This window comes from Drepanopeziza brunnea (assembly GCF_022702325.1).
Source record: "Drepanopeziza brunnea f. sp. 'multigermtubi' strain 214-2 chromosome Unknown ctg2, whole genome shotgun sequence".
In the NCBI taxonomy this organism is placed as follows: domain Eukaryota; kingdom Fungi; phylum Ascomycota; class Leotiomycetes; order Helotiales; family Drepanopezizaceae; genus Drepanopeziza; species Drepanopeziza brunnea.
In genome coordinates, this window is record NW_027094065.1 from 421,516 (window position 1) to 443,646 (window position 22,131).

General features: G+C 51.3%; 10 protein-coding genes across 10 annotated transcripts; 4 read left to right on the top strand and 6 right to left on the bottom strand.

Annotated features, from left to right (window-relative positions):
* Positions 1-1,512: 1,512 nt before the first annotated feature.
* L3040_001317 (uncharacterized protein) lies at positions 1,513-2,291 on the bottom strand (the record flags this gene model as incomplete). Its single annotated transcript, XM_007292871.1, has 2 exons — positions 1,513-2,046; positions 2,097-2,291. The coding sequence occupies 2 exons, from the start codon at positions 2,289-2,291 to the stop codon at positions 1,513-1,515; spliced, it is 729 nt and encodes a 242-aa protein (XP_007292933.1).
* A 1,192-nt stretch (positions 2,292-3,483) lies between these two features.
* L3040_001318 (uncharacterized protein) lies at positions 3,484-4,836 on the bottom strand (the record flags this gene model as incomplete). Its single annotated transcript, XM_007292872.2, has 2 exons — positions 3,484-4,272; positions 4,318-4,836. The coding sequence occupies 2 exons, from the start codon at positions 4,834-4,836 to the stop codon at positions 3,484-3,486; spliced, it is 1,308 nt and encodes a 435-aa protein (XP_007292934.2).
* A 734-nt stretch (positions 4,837-5,570) lies between these two features.
* L3040_001319 (uncharacterized protein) lies at positions 5,571-6,676 on the top strand (the record flags this gene model as incomplete). The annotated part of the gene is made up of 2 exons (XM_007292873.1): positions 5,571-5,632; positions 5,686-6,676. The coding sequence occupies 2 exons, from the start codon at positions 5,571-5,573 to the stop codon at positions 6,674-6,676; spliced, it is 1,053 nt and encodes a 350-aa protein (XP_007292935.1).
* Positions 6,677-7,190: 514 nt separating this feature from the next.
* L3040_001320 (uncharacterized protein) lies at positions 7,191-7,750 on the bottom strand (the record flags this gene model as incomplete). Its single annotated transcript, XM_007292874.1, has 2 exons — positions 7,191-7,619; positions 7,715-7,750. 2 exons carry the CDS (start codon positions 7,748-7,750, stop codon positions 7,191-7,193), a joined length of 465 nt encoding a protein of 154 aa, XP_007292936.1.
* A 403-nt stretch (positions 7,751-8,153) lies between these two features.
* L3040_001321 (uncharacterized protein) lies at positions 8,154-9,438 on the top strand (the record flags this gene model as incomplete). The annotated part of the gene is made up of 8 exons (XM_007292875.2): positions 8,154-8,173; positions 8,228-8,240; positions 8,309-8,362; positions 8,626-8,938; positions 8,991-9,008; positions 9,055-9,165; positions 9,212-9,330; positions 9,382-9,438. 8 exons carry the CDS (start codon positions 8,154-8,156, stop codon positions 9,436-9,438), a joined length of 705 nt encoding a protein of 234 aa, XP_007292937.2.
* A 1,198-nt stretch (positions 9,439-10,636) lies between these two features.
* Positions 10,637-12,827, top strand: L3040_001322 (uncharacterized protein; the record flags this gene model as incomplete). Its single annotated transcript, XM_007292876.2, has 5 exons — positions 10,637-10,809; positions 10,872-10,996; positions 11,084-11,180; positions 11,234-11,381; positions 11,436-12,827. 5 exons carry the CDS (start codon positions 10,637-10,639, stop codon positions 12,825-12,827), a joined length of 1,935 nt encoding a protein of 644 aa, XP_007292938.2.
* A 711-nt stretch (positions 12,828-13,538) lies between these two features.
* Positions 13,539-14,727, bottom strand: L3040_001323 (uncharacterized protein; the record flags this gene model as incomplete). The annotated part of the gene is made up of 3 exons (XM_007292877.1): positions 13,539-13,896; positions 13,953-14,416; positions 14,467-14,727. The coding sequence occupies 3 exons, from the start codon at positions 14,725-14,727 to the stop codon at positions 13,539-13,541; spliced, it is 1,083 nt and encodes a 360-aa protein (XP_007292939.1).
* Positions 14,728-16,622: 1,895 nt separating this feature from the next.
* L3040_001324 (uncharacterized protein) lies at positions 16,623-18,022 on the bottom strand (the record flags this gene model as incomplete). Its single annotated transcript, XM_007292878.1, has 2 exons — positions 16,623-17,343; positions 17,412-18,022. 2 exons carry the CDS (start codon positions 18,020-18,022, stop codon positions 16,623-16,625), a joined length of 1,332 nt encoding a protein of 443 aa, XP_007292940.1.
* Positions 18,023-18,818: 796 nt separating this feature from the next.
* Positions 18,819-20,268, top strand: L3040_001325 (uncharacterized protein; the record flags this gene model as incomplete). Its single annotated transcript, XM_007292879.1, has 3 exons — positions 18,819-18,921; positions 18,980-19,097; positions 19,152-20,268. 3 exons carry the CDS (start codon positions 18,819-18,821, stop codon positions 20,266-20,268), a joined length of 1,338 nt encoding a protein of 445 aa, XP_007292941.1.
* A 551-nt stretch (positions 20,269-20,819) lies between these two features.
* Positions 20,820-21,919, bottom strand: L3040_001326 (uncharacterized protein; the record flags this gene model as incomplete). The annotated part of the gene is made up of 2 exons (XM_007292880.1): positions 20,820-21,127; positions 21,181-21,919. 2 exons carry the CDS (start codon positions 21,917-21,919, stop codon positions 20,820-20,822), a joined length of 1,047 nt encoding a protein of 348 aa, XP_007292942.1.
* Positions 21,920-22,131: the final 212 nt, after the last annotated feature.

Genomic DNA, 22,131 nt, shown 5'->3' on the forward strand with positions numbered 1-22,131 from the left:
TGAGTATATACATATGTATCAAAACAAACCTCCCGCCCCCTCCCCCGCCCCCTGGCACTCAGCATTTACTCGTCCCGCCAGCAGCTAGCTACCTAGCTAGCTCGCTAGCTCCCCCAGCCTGAAAATCCTAGCGGCGAACCCACCCCTTCACCCGGTGTATCCCATCCAATAAAAAAAACACATATATATATATATACATATATATTAAAAATTACCTAAAAACATCCATCCGCATACAACTTGAGAAAGAAACAAAAAATGCATCATCATCAATCAGGCCTTGTTGGATGGATGGGGGATCCAGCAGGAGGAGCGTGGCAGAAGCATCGAAGCGATGAAAACAGTAGGTAGGTAGAATAGACTAAGAAATCGATAAGACGTCCACAGGAAAATAGTTCGTTACTCGGTTGGTTAGTTCGTGAAAATATGGATAAATTCACATGTACTTGTCTGTCTGCTGGAAAATGAAAAAATGAAAAATGATAGTCTTACAGATTTGTTGTTACTCGCTCGCCTCCATTCATCCATCCATCTATCCATCCAGCCATCCATCCATCCATCCTCCTCCTCCTCCTCCACCCAAGCTTGCCTATTTGTTTATTTATTTATTTACTCATTCATTTACTTGTTTGTCTATTTGCTTACTTGTTACTGTAATTAGCAGAAACCTCGCTCGTACAGTAGCAAGTTCCGGAATCTGCAAGGACTCGGGACGCAAGGGCTCCTTTTTCTGTTACTTGCCTACGTACCTATAGTTAGTTATGCGAGGAGGAGGTACCTACAGTACAGTACAGTACAGTACAGTAATGGAGTGACGTTAACTTCTCGCGCGGCGCGCTTGGCCTTCGTTGCTGGCATGCTATTGCTACCTACCGGTATTGCTATTGCTATTGCTGTGCGCTTCAGCAGGGCCGGTCGGAATGAGCAGCTAATGAATGGTAGGCGGCGTGTGAACGAGAGAAGGTTGTTCTCTTGTTTTTGTTGTTGTTGAGGAACGTGGCGTACCTAGACTGGAATGCGAGCGTGGCTGGCTGCCGAATCCAAAGCCACTGATTTACGCCGAGCAAGCCAAGCGTACGGGGTTTTCAGACACAGCGTTCCGGCGCCCTACGTACTGGCATGGATGATCACAGTTACGTTTCGCAGCTGTGGTGAAAAGGGCATACATAGGGTGGCAGTTCTGATGAAAGTTAATGCTCCTTGGAAAAGGACTTGCAAGTTGTATAGTTGAGCTAGAATATATCGTGAAAAGGGACTAAATACATTGACAGGGTGGTGTTGTGTAGTTGAGCTACAATATATCGTAAAAAAGGACTAAATACATTGACGGTGTGGTAAGCCAAGCAGAAAACAAAAGTCGTTATACTGGACCAAGTGCGATCTATGCACAAGATTCCCGATTCAAGAACAAACAATAGCACAAGTCGTCTTAGACCTATCAGCACCAGCTGGTGTTCTTTATACTCCCGCTCGAAGAAAAAAGAGAAAAGGTTTTAAGCATCATACACAGCCCTAAAACGCAGCACTGGGGTTCTTAGGCCCAAGAATGTCATCCATGAACCCGTCCCAGATCTCGCCCAAGGCACCGGGCTCTTTGTTCATCCTGGGCATGGGTTTCGTGAACGCCGATGTGGTCAGCTGCTCAATATCAACATCGAGGGCCTCATTGCCGACGACTTCGCTCATAGCGGCCGGAGCGACATTTTCGGGATGCGCAGCCACGATGCTGATTTCGGGCCTTGGGAGTGCCCCGTCGAAGGCCTCGAGCGTATGGCCTGACAAAGCGGAGCGGTCCGGAGTGTAGTTATCTGGGAGGAGCGGGACACGGATTTCGTGGAAGGAATCGGTCTGGGGAGCGGGCTCGAGGGCCGGGAAGAAAAAGCAGTCGATGGTGGAGGTGTTGTGGGCGTCAAGCTTGGGGGCTGAGGTCTTGAAGCCTTGCATGAGGGGGATGGTTCTGAGGGGAGAGGGAGTGGGCCGGTGCAGAATGCCAGTGTTGAAGGAACGGGCGCCAACGATGTCGTGGGCTGTGAGTCTGTCGACCAGCTAAGACGTATTAGTTGAGTTGGATGAAGTTGGTGAGGAATGAATTGTACCTCATTCTTGTTGCCGACCACATTCAAGGATCGTTTCTTGCATTCAGCTCTGAGATCTTCGATATTCCGGGGTAGGTGCCTCGACGCTCTTGATTGTGCATCAAGAAGTCCAGATGGGCGTGCTGCAGTTGCACTCGAGCTGATCCCTCGTAGTGCACGAGTGAGTTTGGTAACTGGAGGTGTAACTCTCGACATGATTGTTGTTGTTGATGATGTTGATGATGTTGTTGAAGAAGAAGACGAGCAAGTAATGATGAGGGGGTGATATGTTAGAGCCTAAGATAGGACGAAGATGTGACCGAGATATGTCAGATCTGGCGTGGTGCGATATCCGGGGAACAGTCAACGAGAAAAGAGAGCACAAGCTGGATAGGATGAAGAAGCAGATAGCTAGCAAAAGGGGACGAGAGCCCTAATTTAATACTCGCAGAGATGAGTGAGACCAAGAGCCCAAGAGCCCAAGAGCCCCCAAGAGCCCAGAGAGCTGAAGCCTGGGCTGCTTGCTGTTGAGAACTCGACCAGAGACAAGCTTAGCCTGCAGGGGGGAGCATAGACGATCTCCTCAACAAAGCAAGCCACCGAAGCGGTGAACAGTCGGTGACCGATTCTACATACATCTGAGCCCTGTGTGTATGTATGTGTTATGTATGCAGCTGTCGCACATTTGCAGGATAATCCTTAACAGATAATGAAAATAAAAAGAATAGTCCTGGGTAAAACAGTAAAAGTTGAGATGGCATTGGTACTCTGACCCCGTAGATCATTCACTCACTGTCCCGTTAAGCTTCAGAGCGGGCCGGGGAAAGAAACTCTTGAATTGCCGGAGCCACTATTCATCTCTTGGCCATCTCGGCGCTGGAGCAGCTCGTGTATCAAATCTACTACTATCTTAGCTTCGTCGACCCAATGCCACTGTTCCGAGTAACAGACCAAAACCCCCAAGACCAGTCCAAAGGCTTGGTTGGAATGGGTTCTTGGTTTGGATTGTTCGAATGAAGTCCGTAGACTACAAAGATTGGAACCGGTATTCCCCAGGTAAAGAAAGCCAAGCTCTCAAGTTCTCAAGTTCTCAAGCTCTCAAGCTCTCAAGCACGACAACTTGACACGCTCGCTCCACAAACATGCTGCAAGTACGATAGGTATGGTATGTACACCCAGCTATGACTTCACAAAACAACCGGAACGCCACGCCAAGTTCTCATGAGGTCGGGCCACTATTTGACTTTGGTCCGGGTAGTCTCTTGCTGATGGCCCCCCCAAAAAATGCATCACCACTTTTGCAGACTTGCCTTGCCTCTTCCACAGGCATGGGGTATCTTTCTGTATTCACCCCCTGATATGACCTTGTCTATCATCATGAAAAAGAAAATGGTTCGTTCAGATTCACCTAGTCTCTCTTCCAGTGGCTCGTAAGGTCGTCCACGTCTTCTTTTCCAAGGTAAAGCTCCAAGGAATATAAGGCCATTGTTGCAGCCACGTTGACCCATCGCCATATGTTCCCACCAGAGTCTCCACCTTGCATGGTCCACCATTCCGCAAAGTTTCCCTCTGCCGAGGTAGTTGAGAAGTGTTGCATGAGCAAGCTGGTATACACTGCCACGAGGATACTGGGGCTAAACCAACTCAGAAGTCCTAGAATTTTCCCCGCTCCATCACTGTCCTCCAGACTTGGCTCTTGAGATAAAGCTCGTGCTCCGGATTCGCGTACAGCTGGAATAATCCTGGTAGCAGAGTAGAACACGAATATTCGGTAGGCGAGAGATATAATGACCGATGGAGTAATGGTCTGGAAAGCGGCATACAAGAATGTGAAGCCTGACAAGACCGCCGATGGCAAAGTGGACACCATGTATAAAATTGTGCTATATGAGGCCATGATGATCGGAGGAAATGGTGGAAAGTCGGGTTGCGCTGGAGGCGGGGGAGGCTCCGATGTTGGCTGGTAGTCGGTAAAGATCTGGTAGATGCACAACACCACGTAGGCGAATAGTAGAGAGCTTTCCACCGGATTTCCTCTGCCGCTCCCAATCCCCCACGCGCATAGGAAAACTGCGCAGGTTATCGTTACCCCAATAAGCGTAGCGTCCACATGGCCGACCTCTGGGAAGCTCATTATGCGCCATAGAAAGTAAACAGCACTGGAGATGATCGAGCCCGAAAGAATGAGCAAGCCAATCTTCAACGCATTAGCTATGAAAATTCACACTGGAAGGAGGCTTACCATCCACATATCGCTTCTCCCACGGTTGACGAGCCATTTCGTAATTTGGCCAGCAGCTTGAATCACTAACAGACTACAGAAACCCTCGGCTAGTTGGAAGAAGGGTGTTGAGTATCTGAGGAGCTTTTCCCAGGTCCCAACTGTCAACATCTCGAGTAGCCCGCCGGCGCCAAATATCCATTCCGTCACGCTCGCATCTTCCGCTCTCTTTCCATCAAAAGTCCTCGCAATCCAGTCCCCACTGTTGTTTGTGTCCACCGCAAACCGATTCATACTCCAGATCAGAAGCCCTGGTATCAATACCCACTGTGCCAACCCGATCGCCTTTACCAGAGCCCATCGTATCCTGGAGCTTTCTGGTGTCGCTAACTTCAGGGTCGAATAGAGGAAGTAAAAGTAGAAAAGACTGAGCGAAAATGCCAGCCCGCATTCCCGCCCGCCGACATCGAAGGCTATGGGTATGGAGAGGATAATCGAGAGGAGAAAAGTCGCGGAGGAGAAAACACGGAATAGCCACATCAGCGCTGTGGGCGCCGGAGCGTGCTTGGAAGCGCGCCCAGCTAGGAATCGCTATGCTTTCTGCTCTTTGCAGGATCTTGAGGCCGGAGGGGCGCGTCGCGGATCTGAGAACCAAATTGTAGCGTAAGCTTGTGGTGAGAACTCGTCTTGTCTTGTCGAGTATTGGCTGGCACCTGGCTGTACCACTCTTACCGGGACCGTTCGATCGGGACCGTTCGTTAGAGGTCGGTTTTTATCTGCACGCAAAGCTCTTTGAATTGACGGAAGCGCTGCGTGACCTGGATCTGCTCTGCCCGGACGACAAGTGTAATCGACGATCCTCTGGACTAGTCGGCCTGGGAAGGTGTTGCTTTGCAAGTCGCCGCCAATGATGCTTTATCGCGTGCCAGGGAGACAAGGATCGTCTCTTCTAGTACTATGATGAGGTCGCGACGCTGTAATATAGACGGAAATTTCCTGTGAAGCCCACGATATCACGGTTTGCTGAAAAACCGAAAAACCTGTAATAATTCCAGGAGAAGCGAAGGCAAAGTGAGTCTGCTGCAGAAAATTGATTTAATTACAACGTACGTGGGAAGGCTGTCGCCATGTGTGTCGGTGAGGCAGCAACCTAGACCCGACCCAGTCTGAAAGGATAAAACGGAGGCCCACCTAAGCGAGCCGACGATTAAAGTGCTTTGAGTCCAAGTGCCAAACCAACACCACTATTTTGTATGTTGCGCAATACGTTCAAGATGGCGGAAACTGCGGCAAAGAGACTCAAGACCTCTCCGGTCACCATTGGTACCCACAATGGGTACGCGTTCTAGAAGACTCTCTCCGTTTTCGCAATTGTTAATCTTCTTGCAGCCACTTCCACGCCGACGAGGCTCTGGCAGTGTACATGCTCCGCTTATTACCCACGTACAACTGCTCTCAGCTCGTCCGAACTCGAGATCCGGCTCTTCTCCAGACCTGCCACACAGTGGTCGATGTAGGTGGAGAGTACGACGCCGCAGCCAATCGATATGACCATCACCAACGTACCTTCGCCACCACCTTCCCCAACCGACCTACTAAGCTCTCTTCCGCGGGATTGGTGTACATGCACTTTGGCAAGGCTATTATTGCACAGAAACTGGGTGTCTCCGAGGATGTTGAAGAGGTTTCTGTCATCTGGAACAAGATCTATGAGAGTTTCATAGAGGCGTTGGACGCTCACGATAATGGCATCTCTGCTTACGACCCTAAGGCTATCACGGCTGCTGGTCTGGAGAAGAGGTTTAGTGATGGAGGATTCTCGTTGGGAGCTATGGTCTCGAGATTGAACCCAAACTGGAACGATCCTATCCCCTCGGACCCTGTTGAGGCACAAGCAGCAGAGGATGCGAAGTTTCTGGTTGCTAGTGAGCGTATGGGCGAAGAGTTCTCGAGAGATTTGGATTACTACGTCAAGTGTTGGTTGCCGGCTAGAGAGATTGTGCACAAGGCATACGCGAAGCGGCTAGAGTACGATCCTCAAGGCAGAATCTTGGTCTTCGACGGTCAATCTGTGCCTTGGAAGGATCATCTTTACACTCTCGAGGGCCAGGACGAAGGAGAGGCAAAGGTGCTCTACGTGCTGTACCCCGAGAAGCCAACCTCTGATGCCAAGTGGAGAATTCAATGTGTCCCAGTCACTAAGGACTCCTTCGAGAGTAGAAAGCCCTTGCCCGAAGCGTGGAGAGGGTTCAGAGACGAGGAGTTGGATAAAGTTTCTGGGGTTAGTGGTGGTGTATTCGTACATGCTGCTGGTTTCATCGGTGGAAATAAGTCATTCGAGGGTGCCAAGGCTATGGCTGTCAAGGCGCTCGATCTATAAAAAAAAGGGTTGAGGATACATTGCAAGGCGTTGGTGGAAGGGGTATGCCACGAGAATCAGTAGGGAGATGTGCTGCGAAAAAAGAACAATTTGCCAGCAATCATTAGAAAACAAAGCGTCCTGCTTTGTGAATCTATACACCCCTATGGTCAAAAATGTCCATTTTAAAGTAGCCCAATTAGTAGCCGCTTGGTTGTAGCCACTGGGCCAGGTTTTCATAAGAGATCCAAACCTCAAAACTCGAAATGAAACATTAGGAGCCGTCCTCGTGAAAATCATTTTTGTTTCGGATTTGAATACAAAGTACCAGTGTGGTGAGATCATCTCGCAACCTCGACCCAACCTCGAGAATTCCAGGAAACGGCATGTACAGTGAAAACCCGTTTCGAAGCCCGAAAGACCGTCAGTGTATCCTCAAACGCCATCGCAATCGCCAGCCAGCCATCAATCGTTGAATACCCCCGCGCCCAAGATAAAGCCCATCCGTCAAATACGCCCCGTAGGCCATAAATCCCTATTTTCCGACTTGGACAGCATCGTTGGCAGGTGGTGGGCTCACAGTACCGCTGAGCGTCTCACCCTTCTTCTCCTTATCCTCCGCATCATCGGCGCTCGTCTCTCGGTTCAGGAAGCTGCTCTCCTTCACTGGGCTTCCGCTCGGCAGACCACCCTGTCCACCCGGGTGCACGACGTTGCTGTTACCACTGCCGCCCTGGCTAGCGCTGCCGACGCCGGGGGAGGACAGGTGCGGGATGTTCTCGGGGAGGGGGTGCTGGGAGCCTACGCTGCCCGTGTCGACGGAGCTGGCTTTGCCTGCCTTGGAAAGCGCGTAGTCGCCCGAGTCGAAGTACTTGCGCTCCTTAAGCTGCTTTGCGAGGTGGTCGGACTTGGAGGGGAGCTTTCCATAGAGGCGGAAGAGGCGCTGCTCGTCGGGGGATAGCGACTATGGGTTTGCTTGGTAAGTGGTTGCTGGATCCTGAGGGTGGTTTGGGGGGCTGGAGGACGGGCTTTCTGCTGCGGAGTGGGAAAGTGACTTACGGCGACGTTGACCTTATTCTTTTGGTGGGGATTCATGTTGTAAGAGGAGCGTGTGAATGGAGGAAGATTGTGTGTTTTTTAGAGAGTCTCGAACGGTATTTTAACTGAGGTTTTGGCTTGACTCTTCTTGTGACGTGGTGAAGATGGCTCTGAAGTGGTTGTCGGCCTGTCCGTGCAGTTGCAAGGGTCTAGGAGAGGAGGGGTAGTTATGAAGCCTTCTAACTCCGAAGTCACCAAGTTGGGGTGATGACTTTTTGGAATCTTTCGAAACGAATAAGTTCAGGAGAATAAAAGAAATGATCTTCTAGGTCAAGTCCCACGAGTATTATCCAAACTATTATTCAAATGGATCGAGTGCGCATTCTGCAGATCCGATGCGATTTCCCCTCTTCGCCCCAGTCTCGCTTATGATAAAGTTCTCTTATCCCGAAAATTCTTTATGCCAACAGCAACCAGGAAGTTAAATCCATCGTCGAGGATTCTTCCCTTGCATGTTTGACACAGCATAAACAGTAACATATCAGCGGTGAGTATCATGGATTTTGATCCGTAAGAATCTCTTTACATCAGATCCAGCATCTCACAAGTTCGTAGCCATTAGCTGAGAACCAGCTCAAGATCCCAGCGCCATATCGATCTGCATATCGAGTACCGTCTATCATACGACTCTTGATAGTTCGGCGAAATCGAGTTTAGCAATTGAACCGGTCGAACGTGTCAAACGTTCTTCACATTTCCGAGATCCTCGCCGAGTTTGAAGGTGTGCCTACCCCACAGCGAAGCATCTCAGCAGCGGAAGGCTCCCGATTCGTCTTATAACGCGATAAATCCGAGCGGTTCCCAGATCTTACCTTCGGACTGTCATATCGGCAGCCTAGTTTTCAGGTTCTACCTGATCGATTACTATCCAGATGAGTTCCAAGACCTACATCGTCGAGCATCTCGATGATGAGCTCGGCCCTTGGTCCGAACTAGAATACATCACCATAGCCAAAGAGTGCCATCAGGCAGGTGCAAAGTTCTGTCTGTCTTCAATTCCTTCCTCTCTGGTGCTACCGGAGGCTTTAAAAGTCGTACCAGGTTTCACAGCAGATGGCAATAGCGTCGAGACAATCTACGCAGCAGACAAGAGTCGAGTTTGTTTGCTGGACCCGTCAGCCACCAAGGAGTTGAGCCCGGAGGATGGTGACACCTTCGATGTCTTTCTGTTCGGAGGAATTTTAGGTGAGAGGTCGTCTGCCAATGAAAGCGGCTCTTCAGGACTGACTGTGCTCAGGGGATGATCCACCCAGAGGTTTGTGCATGAGACTTCGGGGTGCCATGCAACTGACCCGGTATAGACAGAACTTCCGAGTTAAGAAATAAGGGTTTCGAGGGAAGACGTCTTGGGCCAAAACAAATGACTACCGATACCGCTGTCAGAGTGACAAGGCTCGTGGCACAGGAAAAGAGTGAGTAGACATTACTGCCGACAGAGCTTGTGCTAACAATTTGTAGTTCCACTGGACGAGATTGAATACGTGGACTACCCAGAGCTGAGAATAAATAAGAACGAAAGCACTCAAATGCCGTTCCGGTATGTGAAAGGAGTGGATGGACAATCGATCATGCCGGAAGTACGTCAACCCAGAACTGACACTTTGCGATTGAATGCTGACCATGTCTAGGGAATGATTGGCCTGATCAAGAAAGATTCAGAGAAAGGCTTTGGCGATCTCTTCTGAGCGGTAGGTCTCGGGTGGTGCAGAGGCATCCAAAGCCAGCGAAATGCAGAACCATCCTCAGGGGCTGATCTCTGACCGGCAGGCAAACCATGAAAGCTGCTTGCAATTTGTACTTGAGATGCAAATTCCTCCTTGGAGTGGCCACTTACACTCCGCAGAACAATCTCTTCGGCCTGTTGCGCTTACTAGCATTAGTAGTGGCAAGCTTCCGTTGGCAATGTGAGCACTTTGGGTTCAAGAGTGTATGATGCATTCTGTCAGCAAATTCTCTGGACCGCGAAAGACGCACTGTGTGTATTCAGGATGACTGCTTGAAGTCAAAGTCTAAGTCCATTCCAGCATCGTGAAATATAGCCCAGCATTTCCAAATGCAAACTGGTGAGCTACGAAGTAGTTCATCGGAAAAACAGGGTTTGCGCCTCGGGATAGGGTCTCCCATGCGAGGTCGATAATAAAAGTTGCGAAGCCAACTCCCACTATTACATGTTTTAGGGAGAGTCAAACTTGACATGATACTTCAACTGGCGGAATTGTGTAATAAACGTCGCAAGGTCTGAGCGATCCCGTACTTAGCGTATGACCATGGCAGCTACCTAGCAGAAGGTGAAGCTGCGTCCTCCTGAGCTGAATGGGCTGTTTGATCAAGCTGGCTGACTCCTTGATGAATTGCGGCGATCAGAGAATTCAATTAGATACACAAAATTAATCCTCTGATTTTCGGCATTGCTTTCATGTTAGATATTTCTTGTTGATTGAATGTTGTCTGCCGGGTAGAGTTGCAGCTGGACTTGGTTGGGGCGAGACCCTGAAAATCTGGAAATACTCAAAGTGAGCAAGATCGCCAAGCCACCCAGCCTATCCCGGTTTCTGGGTGGACATGGGGGCTCGGACAAAGAGCCTCATCGAGTTTGAAAGAGCCCAAAACTTATTGTAGCCTTCTCCAGACAAGGCTTGAGACTTTCCACTGGGAAAACAGATAACCCATCGGTCGCTTCGAATTTTCCCCGGGTTCCACGACATTCACGTACATCCCACCAGACCTGGCGTCGCTCCGGAAATCATTAGCTCTCGGGTCGTATAGCTGACGCTTGGAAGGCTTATCAGCTTTAAGTGGGATCAACACCTTCATAACCAACATCTGTCCTTCCTTCACGAGAACCACGGTCGCGACAGCGTGCTTCTAGTCAAGGATTCCACCATGAGGATTTCCCCATGGGAGCGATTGCAAGGGGGCACTGGGATACTCTCGATATGTGGCCTTCTGTCCATGGCGATGCTGCCAGCGGCGATTCAGGCGGACAAGAAGGCGGCGGATTACTATGTGCATTCCCTGCCAGGGGCGCCGGAACCGTTGCTAAAGATGCATGCTGGGTCTGTCTCAATTTTGCTCCTGTGAAGCTGGTGCGGATCTGGGCTGACCGTTCCTTTATTAGACACATTGAGATTACACCCGAACATAACGGCAACCTTTTCTTCTGGCTGTATCAAAACAGGCACATCGCGAACAAGCAACGGCTGGTTATATGGTTGAATGGGGGTCCAGGATGCAGCTCTGAAGGTGCGTCTTAAAAAGGATCCTCTGAGACCTCGGAGAGGTCTTGGCCTGGTATAATTGCTGTAGGGTAGGGCGCTGACTTAAATACAGATGGAGGCTTAATGGAAATTGGACCCTACCGTGTCAAGGACGGTAAGAATGGGCCCAAATTGGAGTACAACGCGGGTTCCTGGGACGAATTTGCAAAGTAAGTGACTGGGGGTATACAAAAGACCGGAAAATTTTGCTGACCTCCTGCAGTGTTTTGTTCGTAGATAATCCGGTTGGTACAGGCTTTAGTTTCGTCGACACGGATAGCTATGTTCACGAGTTGCCAGAAATGGCAAACCAATTCATACAGTTCTTAGAGAAATGGTTTGCGCTGTTTCCACAGTTTGAGAATGATGATGTGAGTGTATGGAAGGAATGGTAGTACGGCGGGAGCATCACTAACCACGTGTAGATATATATTGCAGGAGAATCTTATGCCGGACAACACATTCCATATATTTCGAAGGCAATTCTAGACCGAAACAAGGCAGGGGGAAAACACCCATGGCAACTGAAGGGTATGCTTATCGGCAATGGGTGGATTTCACCAAAGGATCAGTACAAAGCTTACCTGGCTTTTGCATACGAGAGGGGGCTGGTAGAGCGAGGCTCGGATATTGGGAAGAGACTCGACAAGCAAGACGCTATTTGTGCAAAAGCGCTGGAAGAGACTGGGGGACACGATAGTATCGACATTGGAGTTTGCGAAGCGATCCTACAGGACATCTTGCACGAGACAATGACCACGAAATCAGATGGTACTTCTGAGTGCTACAACATGTACGATGTCAAGCTAAAGGACTCCTTTCCTAGCTGTGGTATGAACTGGCCCCCGGATTTGGAGGAAGTTACACCTTATCTTCGCCGTCAGGATGTCATTGCCGCGCTCCATATCGACCCTGGAAAACGGACTGGATGGACCGAGTGCAATGGAGGTGTTGGAAGTGCTTTCATGGCCTTGAAGTCCAAGCCCTCGATCCAATTCATGCCAGATCTTCTCAAGGAAGTCCCGACCATACTTTTCTCAGGCGCTGACGATCTCATCTGCAACCATATTGGTACGGAAGAGCTGATCAGCAACATGGAATGGAATGGTGGCAAGGGCTTCGAGATATCCCCTGGTACCTGGGCTCCAAGAAGAGAGTGGACCTTTGAGGGTGAAAACGCTGGATTCTGGCAAGAGGCTAGGAACCTCACCTACGTGCTCTTCTACAATTCGTCACATATGGTTCCGTTCGACTACTCTAGACGCACTCGCGATATGCTTGATCGGTTCATGGGCGTAGATATTGCCGGCATTGGTGGTGTCCCGTCCGACAGCCGCATTGACGGCGAGAAGGGTCTCGAGACCTCAGTTGGCGGCCACCCTAACAGCACTACAGCCGTCGCAGCCGAGGAAGAAAGACTCCAGGCTGCCAAATGGGAAGCATATTATAAGTCCGGTGAGATCGTCCTCGTCATTGTGGTAATCGCTGCTGCAGCTTGGGCCTACTATGTCTGGAAAGACCGCCGCAAACGCGCAGGATACAGGGGTATCTTCGGAGGCGAGCCCATGACTCTGGGCGGTGCTCGAGAGAGCGTCAGAGGAGGCATGGGTTTGGAGAGCTTCAGGCATAAGCGGCAAAGCAGAGACGTGGAAGCCGCTGATTTTGACGAGAGCGAGCTTGACGAGCTGCATGTGCGTACCCCAACTGAAGAGGATATGGACCGGGAACGTTACAGTGTGGGAAGTGCTAGCGATGACGAGGATCTGAACCCGGGGAACGGCCACTCGAATGGCAAGGAGAAGAGAAGTGAGAGATAGTGAGAGGTTGTGAGAAGAGATGGAGGAGTGGGGGCTGTGCATGCATGCACTGGAGGAGTAATAAAAGCGTAGCGAATGATGGTAAGATAGCGGCGCTTGATAATGCCATTATTTGTTTGCTCTATTTCCACTTGCGATGTGCACGCCTATGCTCTATTCATGTGAACCTCTTGGGTTGTGGCAAGTTACATAACACCTCTTCCCAAGATTACATTCACTAAGCTGGCGAGGATCTGTTTCAAGTATCGAATCCTTCTTCGCTGGCTGTTCTTCATTTGTTTGATGCATTAACCAAATGATGGTCAGCTGAATTTTGCTAACGCCAGTCACTTTAGTTCGCCTTCTCATTCTCCGACTCTCACAAGAGCCATTTATCACACATCACCTACTTAACTCATCCGTAGAAAGTATTTTTCTTTTGTAATGGTTCTTCCAATTCCTATCCGGGCTGCGCATGGTGATCTTCTGGTATTCTTCGCTGCAAATTTCGATCCGGAACGCCTTTATGCATGCTCCTATCACATCCGGTCCCGAAATTTTGCCCATCCAATTTTCAAGAAAAGCCCGCGTAGAGTACACCCTACAATCAATCATGCTAGCTCTGTCTAGCTCGCATTTTTGCCATTCATCATACCAGCAGTTGCTCGGTCACATGCTTTCCCGCCTCCCAAGTCCCGTTGCCTTCATCACGCTGCTCACTTCTTCGCTGCTTCACCGCTTCTTAACGCTTGGTCGGGGTTTGCACTCGTCTGCGTTGACAGCGTGCATCATCACCTTGTTAGTGAGCGTGGCGGTATTGCTTGCGTAGCCCTTGCTCCAGTCGTAGCTGACGGCGTAGGCGAAGATCTCTCCTTTGGCGTCGAAGGCTGTTGCTGAGATAGTGCCTCCAACGGCGGGGTAGCCCTTTAGTCTGTGTTTGGCAACTCCGTCCCAGAAGTGGAATGTGCCGTCTGAGCCTGCGGTGCTGAAAGTGCCGTGGACGGGGTGATAGGAGATGGCGTTGACGGAGTAGACGTTGGTCATGTTATTCTGTGGAGGGTCACGATGGCATTTGAAAGAGAAGTTGGAGCTAGGAATACTCTGTTAGGAATGACGCTATGTATGGAGGGAGGAAGTTGAGCTTACCTGGAGTCCTTATCTTCAACGTATTGAATAGCACATCTCCCTTCGATACTTCCAACTGCAAACCCAGTAGCATCCGTAAAGCAACTGACCACTCTCGTTTGCCACTTCAGCGGACTTTGGAGGGTCTTGTAGAACTTTGTTGGGTCGCTGAGGTTGATCACGTTAATATATCGGTCCGCAGTCCCCACGACGAGCAGGTTCTTCTTCACATCCAGCGTATAGATTCGTTCCTGACATTGCACGGAAGCCACTGGCGTCGACTGGCGCAAGTCCCAGTATTTGATAGTCTTGTCCCACGAGCCAGTAACAATCATCGGCGCACTGGCATTAAGTGGCGTAAAGTACTTGACGCAACGAATGGGTTGATCGTGGGCAGCAACTTGCGTCGCGGTGTTGGTACCGGATGCAAGGTCGATTACGCGCGCAGCCTTGTCTGCTCCAGCTCCTACGACCTTGGTTCCATCCTGGTCAAAGTCAACATTTGCGCAGCTCCAAGATGCCCTGTTTTACTCACAGGCGACCAGTCGCAGCTAAATACAGGTCCCTCGCAGTCGAAGAAGGCCTTCCCATTGCTTCCCCCTGTTGAGGTGATCTCATAAATCCTGACTTTCTTGTCCCAAGACGCTACAGCCAGGTGGGAAGACTGCGGCGAGAAGGACAGGTCGGAAATGCTGTCGTCTGGGGGGTTGCTGAGGGCAACATCGTTGGAGAGGTCGCCGAGAGTGTTTGCTGAGTTGGTGCTACTCGCATTCGCCGTTCCAAATATTCCCGCCATTTTCAAAGGTCTTGCTTGTACGTAAGCTCGAGGTCGAAGAGACTGATAATGCAGTTGTTCTTCCACGGGTCGTGCACTGTAGGCAAGAGAGTTTTTGTCGTTGTCAAGAGCTCATTCTTTCTTCAGGCACAGCTTTCAAGAAGTTCGCGACTGCATCCGGCGTGTCGGCCAATCATAATCCCGATCCTTAGCTCTGCACTAGCTAGTCACTAGCGCGAGCAGCAAATTTGCTACTATAAAAAAATCCACTGCCCAACGTTCTCACCTCCTCAACTTCTCGCTCAAAGAATCGCATTCGAAGCACACAAACAGAGAGGCCTTCCGAGGTCTCTCAGCTAGCAATAGCTACTCTTGCTTCGGGAGAAAGTCCCCGGACACCCTTCATTCTGAAGGAGTGCGGAAACGCGCCGCCATAGAAGCAACACAGCGGCTTCTCTTCTACCAATTCCTTGTCACTCCCTCCACCCTCTCGCCATCTGTACTGCACTCTCGCCGACCTCAGAACTTCGATTCTTAGTGGAGGAGATCCCATGGATGACGATACGAGTCCACGCTTCTCTACGACGTATCTCGGAACTGGGCGAGGTGGGTTTGTGGGAGGTGCTTGGGCTGTTCTCGGCGTGCCAGGGATGTTCTGGTCGGAGAGGTCATTTCGTCGAGAATAATAGATATGCGATTGCCTCTCCTGCTGCGCGAGTGGCAAAAGGGGTAACTCGATGGGGCTTATTCTTGATGCGAGAAGTTCACCCTTCCCCTTTTTTATTTTGGGTCCATAGCTTATAGAAAGCGGTGGCAGCTCATGAGTGCTGGGACAATCACTCTATCTCTTCTCGCGCGAGGGGAGACGTCCCGGTTCGACGTGTGCTGTCGCAGATGCCCAGTCGAAAGGGCTGGACTCCATTCCCAGTTTCTATGATGATAAAACTATAGAGTCAAGCACTTAGGGCATTCATATGCTCCTTGATGACAACGTCAATGCGTTATGGTTGCTGAGAAACGCCTTGCACTATTGCAAGCTTTTACACCCTCCGTCTTCTTCAAATTACATTTTACCTCCTTGTCTGCACTTCAAGTTTTCATTCTGTTCTGTCCGGTGCTAGGAAAGAGGCATGGTAGCGGGGGTGGCTGGCATTTGGCAACGCGCTTGGTAGATGTTGGGAATTGTAGGTACATAACAGAAAACGAAGTACACCTACTGTGCACCTGATTACCCCCCTTGGTACCTATGCCGTGAGTTCAAGATTTGAGAGACGTATTTTGCGCAGGTACATGTCATGAAGATTGTCATGGGCTCTTTCGGCCGAGCAGCCAATGCCTTGACATGAATTCCAACAGATTCCCTGAGCGGCAGGCAAACGGCGTCTTTCGATTCATGCCAACTCTCTCTACGAATTCTTTACGCACCGCTCAAGCCAAATTAAGCACACATGGCTCAGAGTCCGAATATGCTCGTCTAGGTGAAAGCTCAGGGGTGGAATACTTCGTCCGTGTACTTCCGTTGTCCCAGCTGCGAGTAGATTCACCGTCACGCGTTTTCTGAGGACGACACAGCAAAGCACCGACGCGTCTCTCTCTCTCTCTCTCTCCTGTCTCCATTTCTGCTCTCGATCGGGAGTGTAGTTCATGTAAAACGTGAATGCTCTTCTACATAGTTGTCGTCGCTACGGACGACTTTGATAGAGCGATACAGCCCTGGCTGAACCGCCACACAAGAGTTTTTTTCTCTTTGGGAGTGTTGAAACAAGCATAAAAATAATAGTTTTTCATGTATTAAAACAGTGTAGGTGTGAGCATGACAATGCAGCAGCTATTCAGAAATTCCCCCAGCCCTCACTCGTATCTTCGTAAATCATGTAAGTGCCAAACTCCGCGCTGAACACTTGCCTCTCCCTCTCTCACATTAGTCCCCCAAGTACAGCTTTACCCACACCAGCAACCTCGTGCTTCACCCCTGCCCGACTGTGATCCTCAAACTCCTTTACCACGCCCTGCACGATAAGCTTCCGGACCCTCGAATCAGCCTTCGTGAACATCTCCGCAACGATAGGACTGCACTCCCGCGGCGAGGCCACCAGACTCAACAGCCGCGTGTAGCAGTCGATGAGCACATCGCACAGCGTGGCGAACGTCTCGTAGAAATCCGGATCGAAGGGTAACGATGGCGTCAACAAGTGCGTATACTCCTCACCGGGCAGCAGGTCGTTCTCACTGATTGGGAAACTCGACGCCGCGCCCCCCGAGCCCGTACTCGACTCGAAACTGTCACTGCCCATCGGTAAGCCAATCTCGGCCGCCGAGCTCATCCGCCGACCCTTCCCACCCGTTCCTGTGGCGCGTTTGAACATCTGTGGGAAGCGGCCGCGGGAGATGGAGGTCGAGCCGTCGGGCGGGTGGACTTGCTGGAAGGACTCGAATTCCACGAGGAGCGCGTTGAGCGTCCTGAGGAACTCGATGGGTGTCGAAGCGTTCAAGTCGAGGATTGTGGGGAGGGAGAGCCCGAGGAGGAGGTAGTTTGTTGCACGGCGGGCAAGCTTGCGCGGGTCAAAGTAGGGCATGCGTGCCAGGTCGGGCTTATTGAAGAGGAGCGTGTTGAACCAGTACACTCTGCCTTCGTGTCTGTTTTCTTCTCGTTAGCCACGTACTTGCTCCTGGGCTCATTGTCGCGTTGGGGACATCTGACATACGCTTTCCGGAGATAGTCTAACGTGGATATTCGCTTCGAAGATGTCTCATGTATGTGCTGATAGGTGATTGTCTCCAGCGTCGGGCTGGGCAGCGGCACGGCCGTCGTCGAAGACTGGTATCCTGTACCTGGCCGGGCCAACATGTTCGAAAATGGCGTCGACGACGAGATGGATTCTCCTCCAGCTGGAGTCGGGGGGATCTGAATTTCAAAACCAGCAGCACTCGCAGCCACCTTCTCAAAGCTGTTTGCGGATGTCCGGCCCTGCGTCTCACCTACGACTGTCGGCAACCGATTTTCCTGCTCCCTATGGTGTGCCGCTGTCGATCTTGCCCGCCTCCTCTCCGGCGATATCTGGTTGAAGGGGACTGATTCTTTGCGCCCGCGAGGCGACTTGCCGGTGGTGGTGGAGGTGGAGGCTTTGCGCCCGAAAGTTGGCGTCCTGGATAAAGCGCTGAACCCGATCTCACTGCTGGAGGCCGGTCCGCCACTGGTGTTCGGCCTGGTGCCAGTCGTCGCGGACGATTTGCTGCTTCCAAAAATGCTGCTGCCGGTCTTGAAAAGCCCTCCGCCGCCACCGCTGCCGGACTGGGAATTACTCGATCGATGCATCTCGCAAGGTTAGTGTACAGTAACGTTAATCTAGGCTGACCACAGGGGCCCGCTCATCAACATCTTGTTCGAGATCTACGTCTCTGGCCTCACGTCCTGCTTTTTCATTCTTTCTCTGGACTGAAACTGGGGCAGCGATGGCTCAGAGAGACAACGACAAGGATCGGAGATTTGAGTTATAGATATAGTTGTCGATATTAAATATATGGCTTTTCGGCCTCGGTATGGGTTCACGTCCCTGGCCCAGGCCCAGGCCCATGCCCGGGTACCCGCCAGTCGAGTGCTAGGCTGGGGATGCGACACTTCATGATTCAAGAGATTCGAATAATGCGGGATGATTGATGGGATGATAGATTTTGGGTGACTACACGATATACGTAGTATGCATACTAGAAGGAGATTTCTTTTATATGGAGATTTCTTTGAAGGATTTATCCAGCAGCGTGGAGCGTGGGCCTCAGACTAGATCAGATCAGATCAGATCAGATCAGAGAATCTGCCGGCCTAAGTACAGAGACTCAGCTGTAACAACCTACCCCGTAAGTGTAAGCGGTCGTCCATCAATCCAGCACTTTCTATTAAGTAATAGGGGATCTGGGGATACTGCCGGTACCCCTGCAGCTGCTGGACTACAACGGGCAGCGGTGAGGAGCCCCGCGATATGATAAGGGGGGAAGCAAACGAGGAGGAACGAGGAGGAATGAAGAGGAACGAGGGGTTCATGTTTGTTTGCAACAGACGGGCAACTGGCAACTGGTAACTGCCCAACTGTCCGCCTCCTATCCAAGCATTCATCATGAGTTCGAGGACAGAGGACGCCGGTCCTCCAGGAGACGCTGCCCCTGAAACTCTGGATGGTAGGATCTGGGTGGACGGCTGCTGGGATTTCTTCCACCACGGTACGTAAACGGACACGATTGTTATTGATGATACGTACTAAAGTGCTATACGATGCAGGCCATGCCGGCGCGATGCTGCAAGCCCGCCAGCTCGGCTCGGAGCTCGTCGTGGGCATCCACTCCGACGAGTCGATCTTGGAGAATAAAGGGCCGACGGTCATGACTTTGAAAGAACGGTAGCTTCTGTCTAACCAGAGCTAGACAGGGATGCATTGTTGATTCTGTGCCAGTATTGCTGCCGTCGATGCTTGTAGATGGGTGACCCAGTCCGTACCGTATGCGCCATATGTCACCTCCCTGCCTTGGATCTCGCACTATGGGTGCAAGTATGTTGTGCACGGAGACGATATTACCTCGGATAGCAGTGGGGAGGACTGCTACCGCTTTGTGAAGGCGGCCGGTAGATTCAAGGTTGTGAAGAGGACGCCGAGTATTTCGACTACAGATCTGGTAGGGCGGATGTTGCTGTGTACTCGCACGCACTTCATAAAGTCTTTGACGAAACTGCTGGGTGGAGAGGAGGGGTCAGGACCGGAAGAGGAGAGGGTCAAGACGGGGGCCGATATGACGGAAAGGATGAAGATGTATGCCACAGACGAGACGGGTTTGAATCCTGGATCCAGCGTGTGGTTCTGGACTGCTTCCATCAAAGCCAGAGAAGACGACACAGAAGAAGAGAAGGGAAATTTCAGCTGCTTGAGCCAAGGTTCGCAGCCGAAGCCCGGTCAACGCGTTGTCTATGTCGATGGCGGCTTCGACCTCTTCTCCTCCGGCCACATCGAGTTCCTGCGAAAGGTCATCCAAGCCGAGGAGAAGCTCGGCGAGGAGGAAGGCTGGTACAGCAAGGAAGCAACCGACGAGCGCATGGGCAAAGGCGCAGACTATGGTCCGGTCTTCGTCGTCGCAGGCGTCCACGACGACGAGGTCATCAACCACTGGAAGGGCGTCAACTACCCCATTATGAACATCTACGAGCGCGGCCTCTGCGTGCTGCAGTGCAAGTACGTCAATTCGGTGATCTTCGGCGCACCGTTCACGCCTACGCGCGCCTACCTGACCTCGACGCCTTGGGGCACGCCGGATGCGGTGTACCATGGCCCGACGTCGTTCATGCCGCTGACGTACGATCCTTATACAGCGCCGAAGGAGATGGGTATTTACAAGGAGATTGGCGAGCATGATTTCTCAGATGTGAATGCTGGGCAGATTGTGCAGCGAATTCTGAAAAGTAGGGATATGTACGAGGAGAGGCAGCGGGTGAAGGGGGTGAAGGGGATCGGAGAAGAGGCCACTCGGAGGAGGGAGGAGATGGAGGAGCAGCAGAGGGTTAAGGAGGAAGCGGCTTAGACTGTGATACTAAGGGAGAAAGCCATTGAAAAGAGGAGCGCGAAGGAAATGAGGGAAGGGGATCCCCAAGGCGGGAATCAGATTAGATTGGCGCGTTGCCTTTGTTCGGCGCGCAACACGTCCCGTGGACGATGCCTCCTGCTGAGTAGAACCTATGGACCTTGAAATCGAACAGAGATTTGGTGATCCTGATAATTATTAATCAAGAATGGAGGAGTTGACTAGTGTATTTCGTTCTTTCCTTGGCTTCGCTTACCAGATCATACCCCTGAGCACAGTAAACATTGGCCCGAGGAGCTGAGCTGTGCATACCTGATCTATGCCCACGTCTCGTTCACTGAAAGACATCTCTGGGTCATGACAATCGAAAAACCTAAGTGGGTTCTGATGCAAAATAATTTCAATTCGTGACATCTTTCCACTAGCAAAACGCCGCGGCAAGTGATCGCATCATATCAGATTAGCCGTCTATGCAATAAGCCTTGACCTCCCATCTCCAAACGCCCCCAGCCGAAAATACCACCCACGATTTATCTGTCGACCTCCGGTAGCTACAGCTGCACATCGTTGTTCAATAGACGAACCTCCTCCCCAGGCTTGAAAGCCGGCATTCCAATATAAGGACATCCGTCGCAGCGGAACGCATCGCCCAGACTGCAGTTTCCACACGAGCCGACCTTGCCTTGGACAGTGAAGTCGACCTCGGCGAGGTCCTCGGCCCCGAGCTTAAGAGTTTGGAGTTGGGCGTCGGCATTGGCACGCTTGGCGGCGTCTTCAGCGGCAATTTTTTGGGCGAGGCCACATGTGCAGTCTTTGCACGCGCGGCGGCGCTTGCCGGCTCTGGGGGCACATTCTTTCGCTGTATTTCTTGTCAGAGAGGGCCATGGCAGTTTCTAGAGAGGCTGTACTTACGGACGTGGACAGCACTCATATCAATATCTGCCAAGAGATCGTTTTCATCGATCAGCTCGTCGTCATCGTCTTCCTCGTCGTCTTCGCCTGTGATAGTAGGTTTCCCGAAATCATCGCTGAAATCAACGAATCCGACACCAATTGGCTTAGCGCCTGTCATATCAACGCTCTTCCGCTTGACATTGACTTGGGCAACGGGAGTGGCCACCGCAGATCCAGCACTCGAAACAGCAGGCGCCTTCTCCTTCCTCCGTAGTCTTAGAGGTATAGCCTCGCCCGCGCTATAGTCCGGCTTCATCATACCAGTACCCTCAGGTACGAGTCCAGCCATGATGCCCTCTCTCGCCTCAACGCTAGCGCTTTCTTGTCCAAACGTGCCATGCTGAGCCTGTAGCTTGCCACCGGCCTTCAGCGCCTGCACAATGCGCGAGAATACATCGCGGCCAAGCAGCTGTGTGGACTCGGTACGGGTGCCATCTGCGTCGGCGAGGACCAGGATCAGATCGTAGGTTGAGGAGGGGAGGGTGACTAGGCCGGCGGAGAGGCGATCCAGCATTTGCAGGTCCGTAACGGATCTATCGTGCGAGGCGAGCACATCACGGAGGCTCTCTTCGTGGCTTGCGATAGAGGGTGGCGCGAGGAGGAGGGTGCGGGCGCTGAATGAGGATGGAGAGTTCTTTGTCGCTCCTAGGGAGAAATCGACAGTGTCGTCTTCAAGTGTGAAGGCGGATGGCGACATTTCTCTATAGATTTTTCTAGGGTGGAGATTCCCTTATGGCAATGTCGAGAATTGAAGTTGAGTCTGATTTCCGGAGGTTAATCTCATACAGGGTGAGCGAGTCGGATTGCTGAGTGATATTCACCGGAGACGTTGAATTTTTTTTTTTGTCTTTTGGTAAATAATTATCAATCATGACTGTTCTCGGCAACGGGGGAGGGGGGGTAATCAGC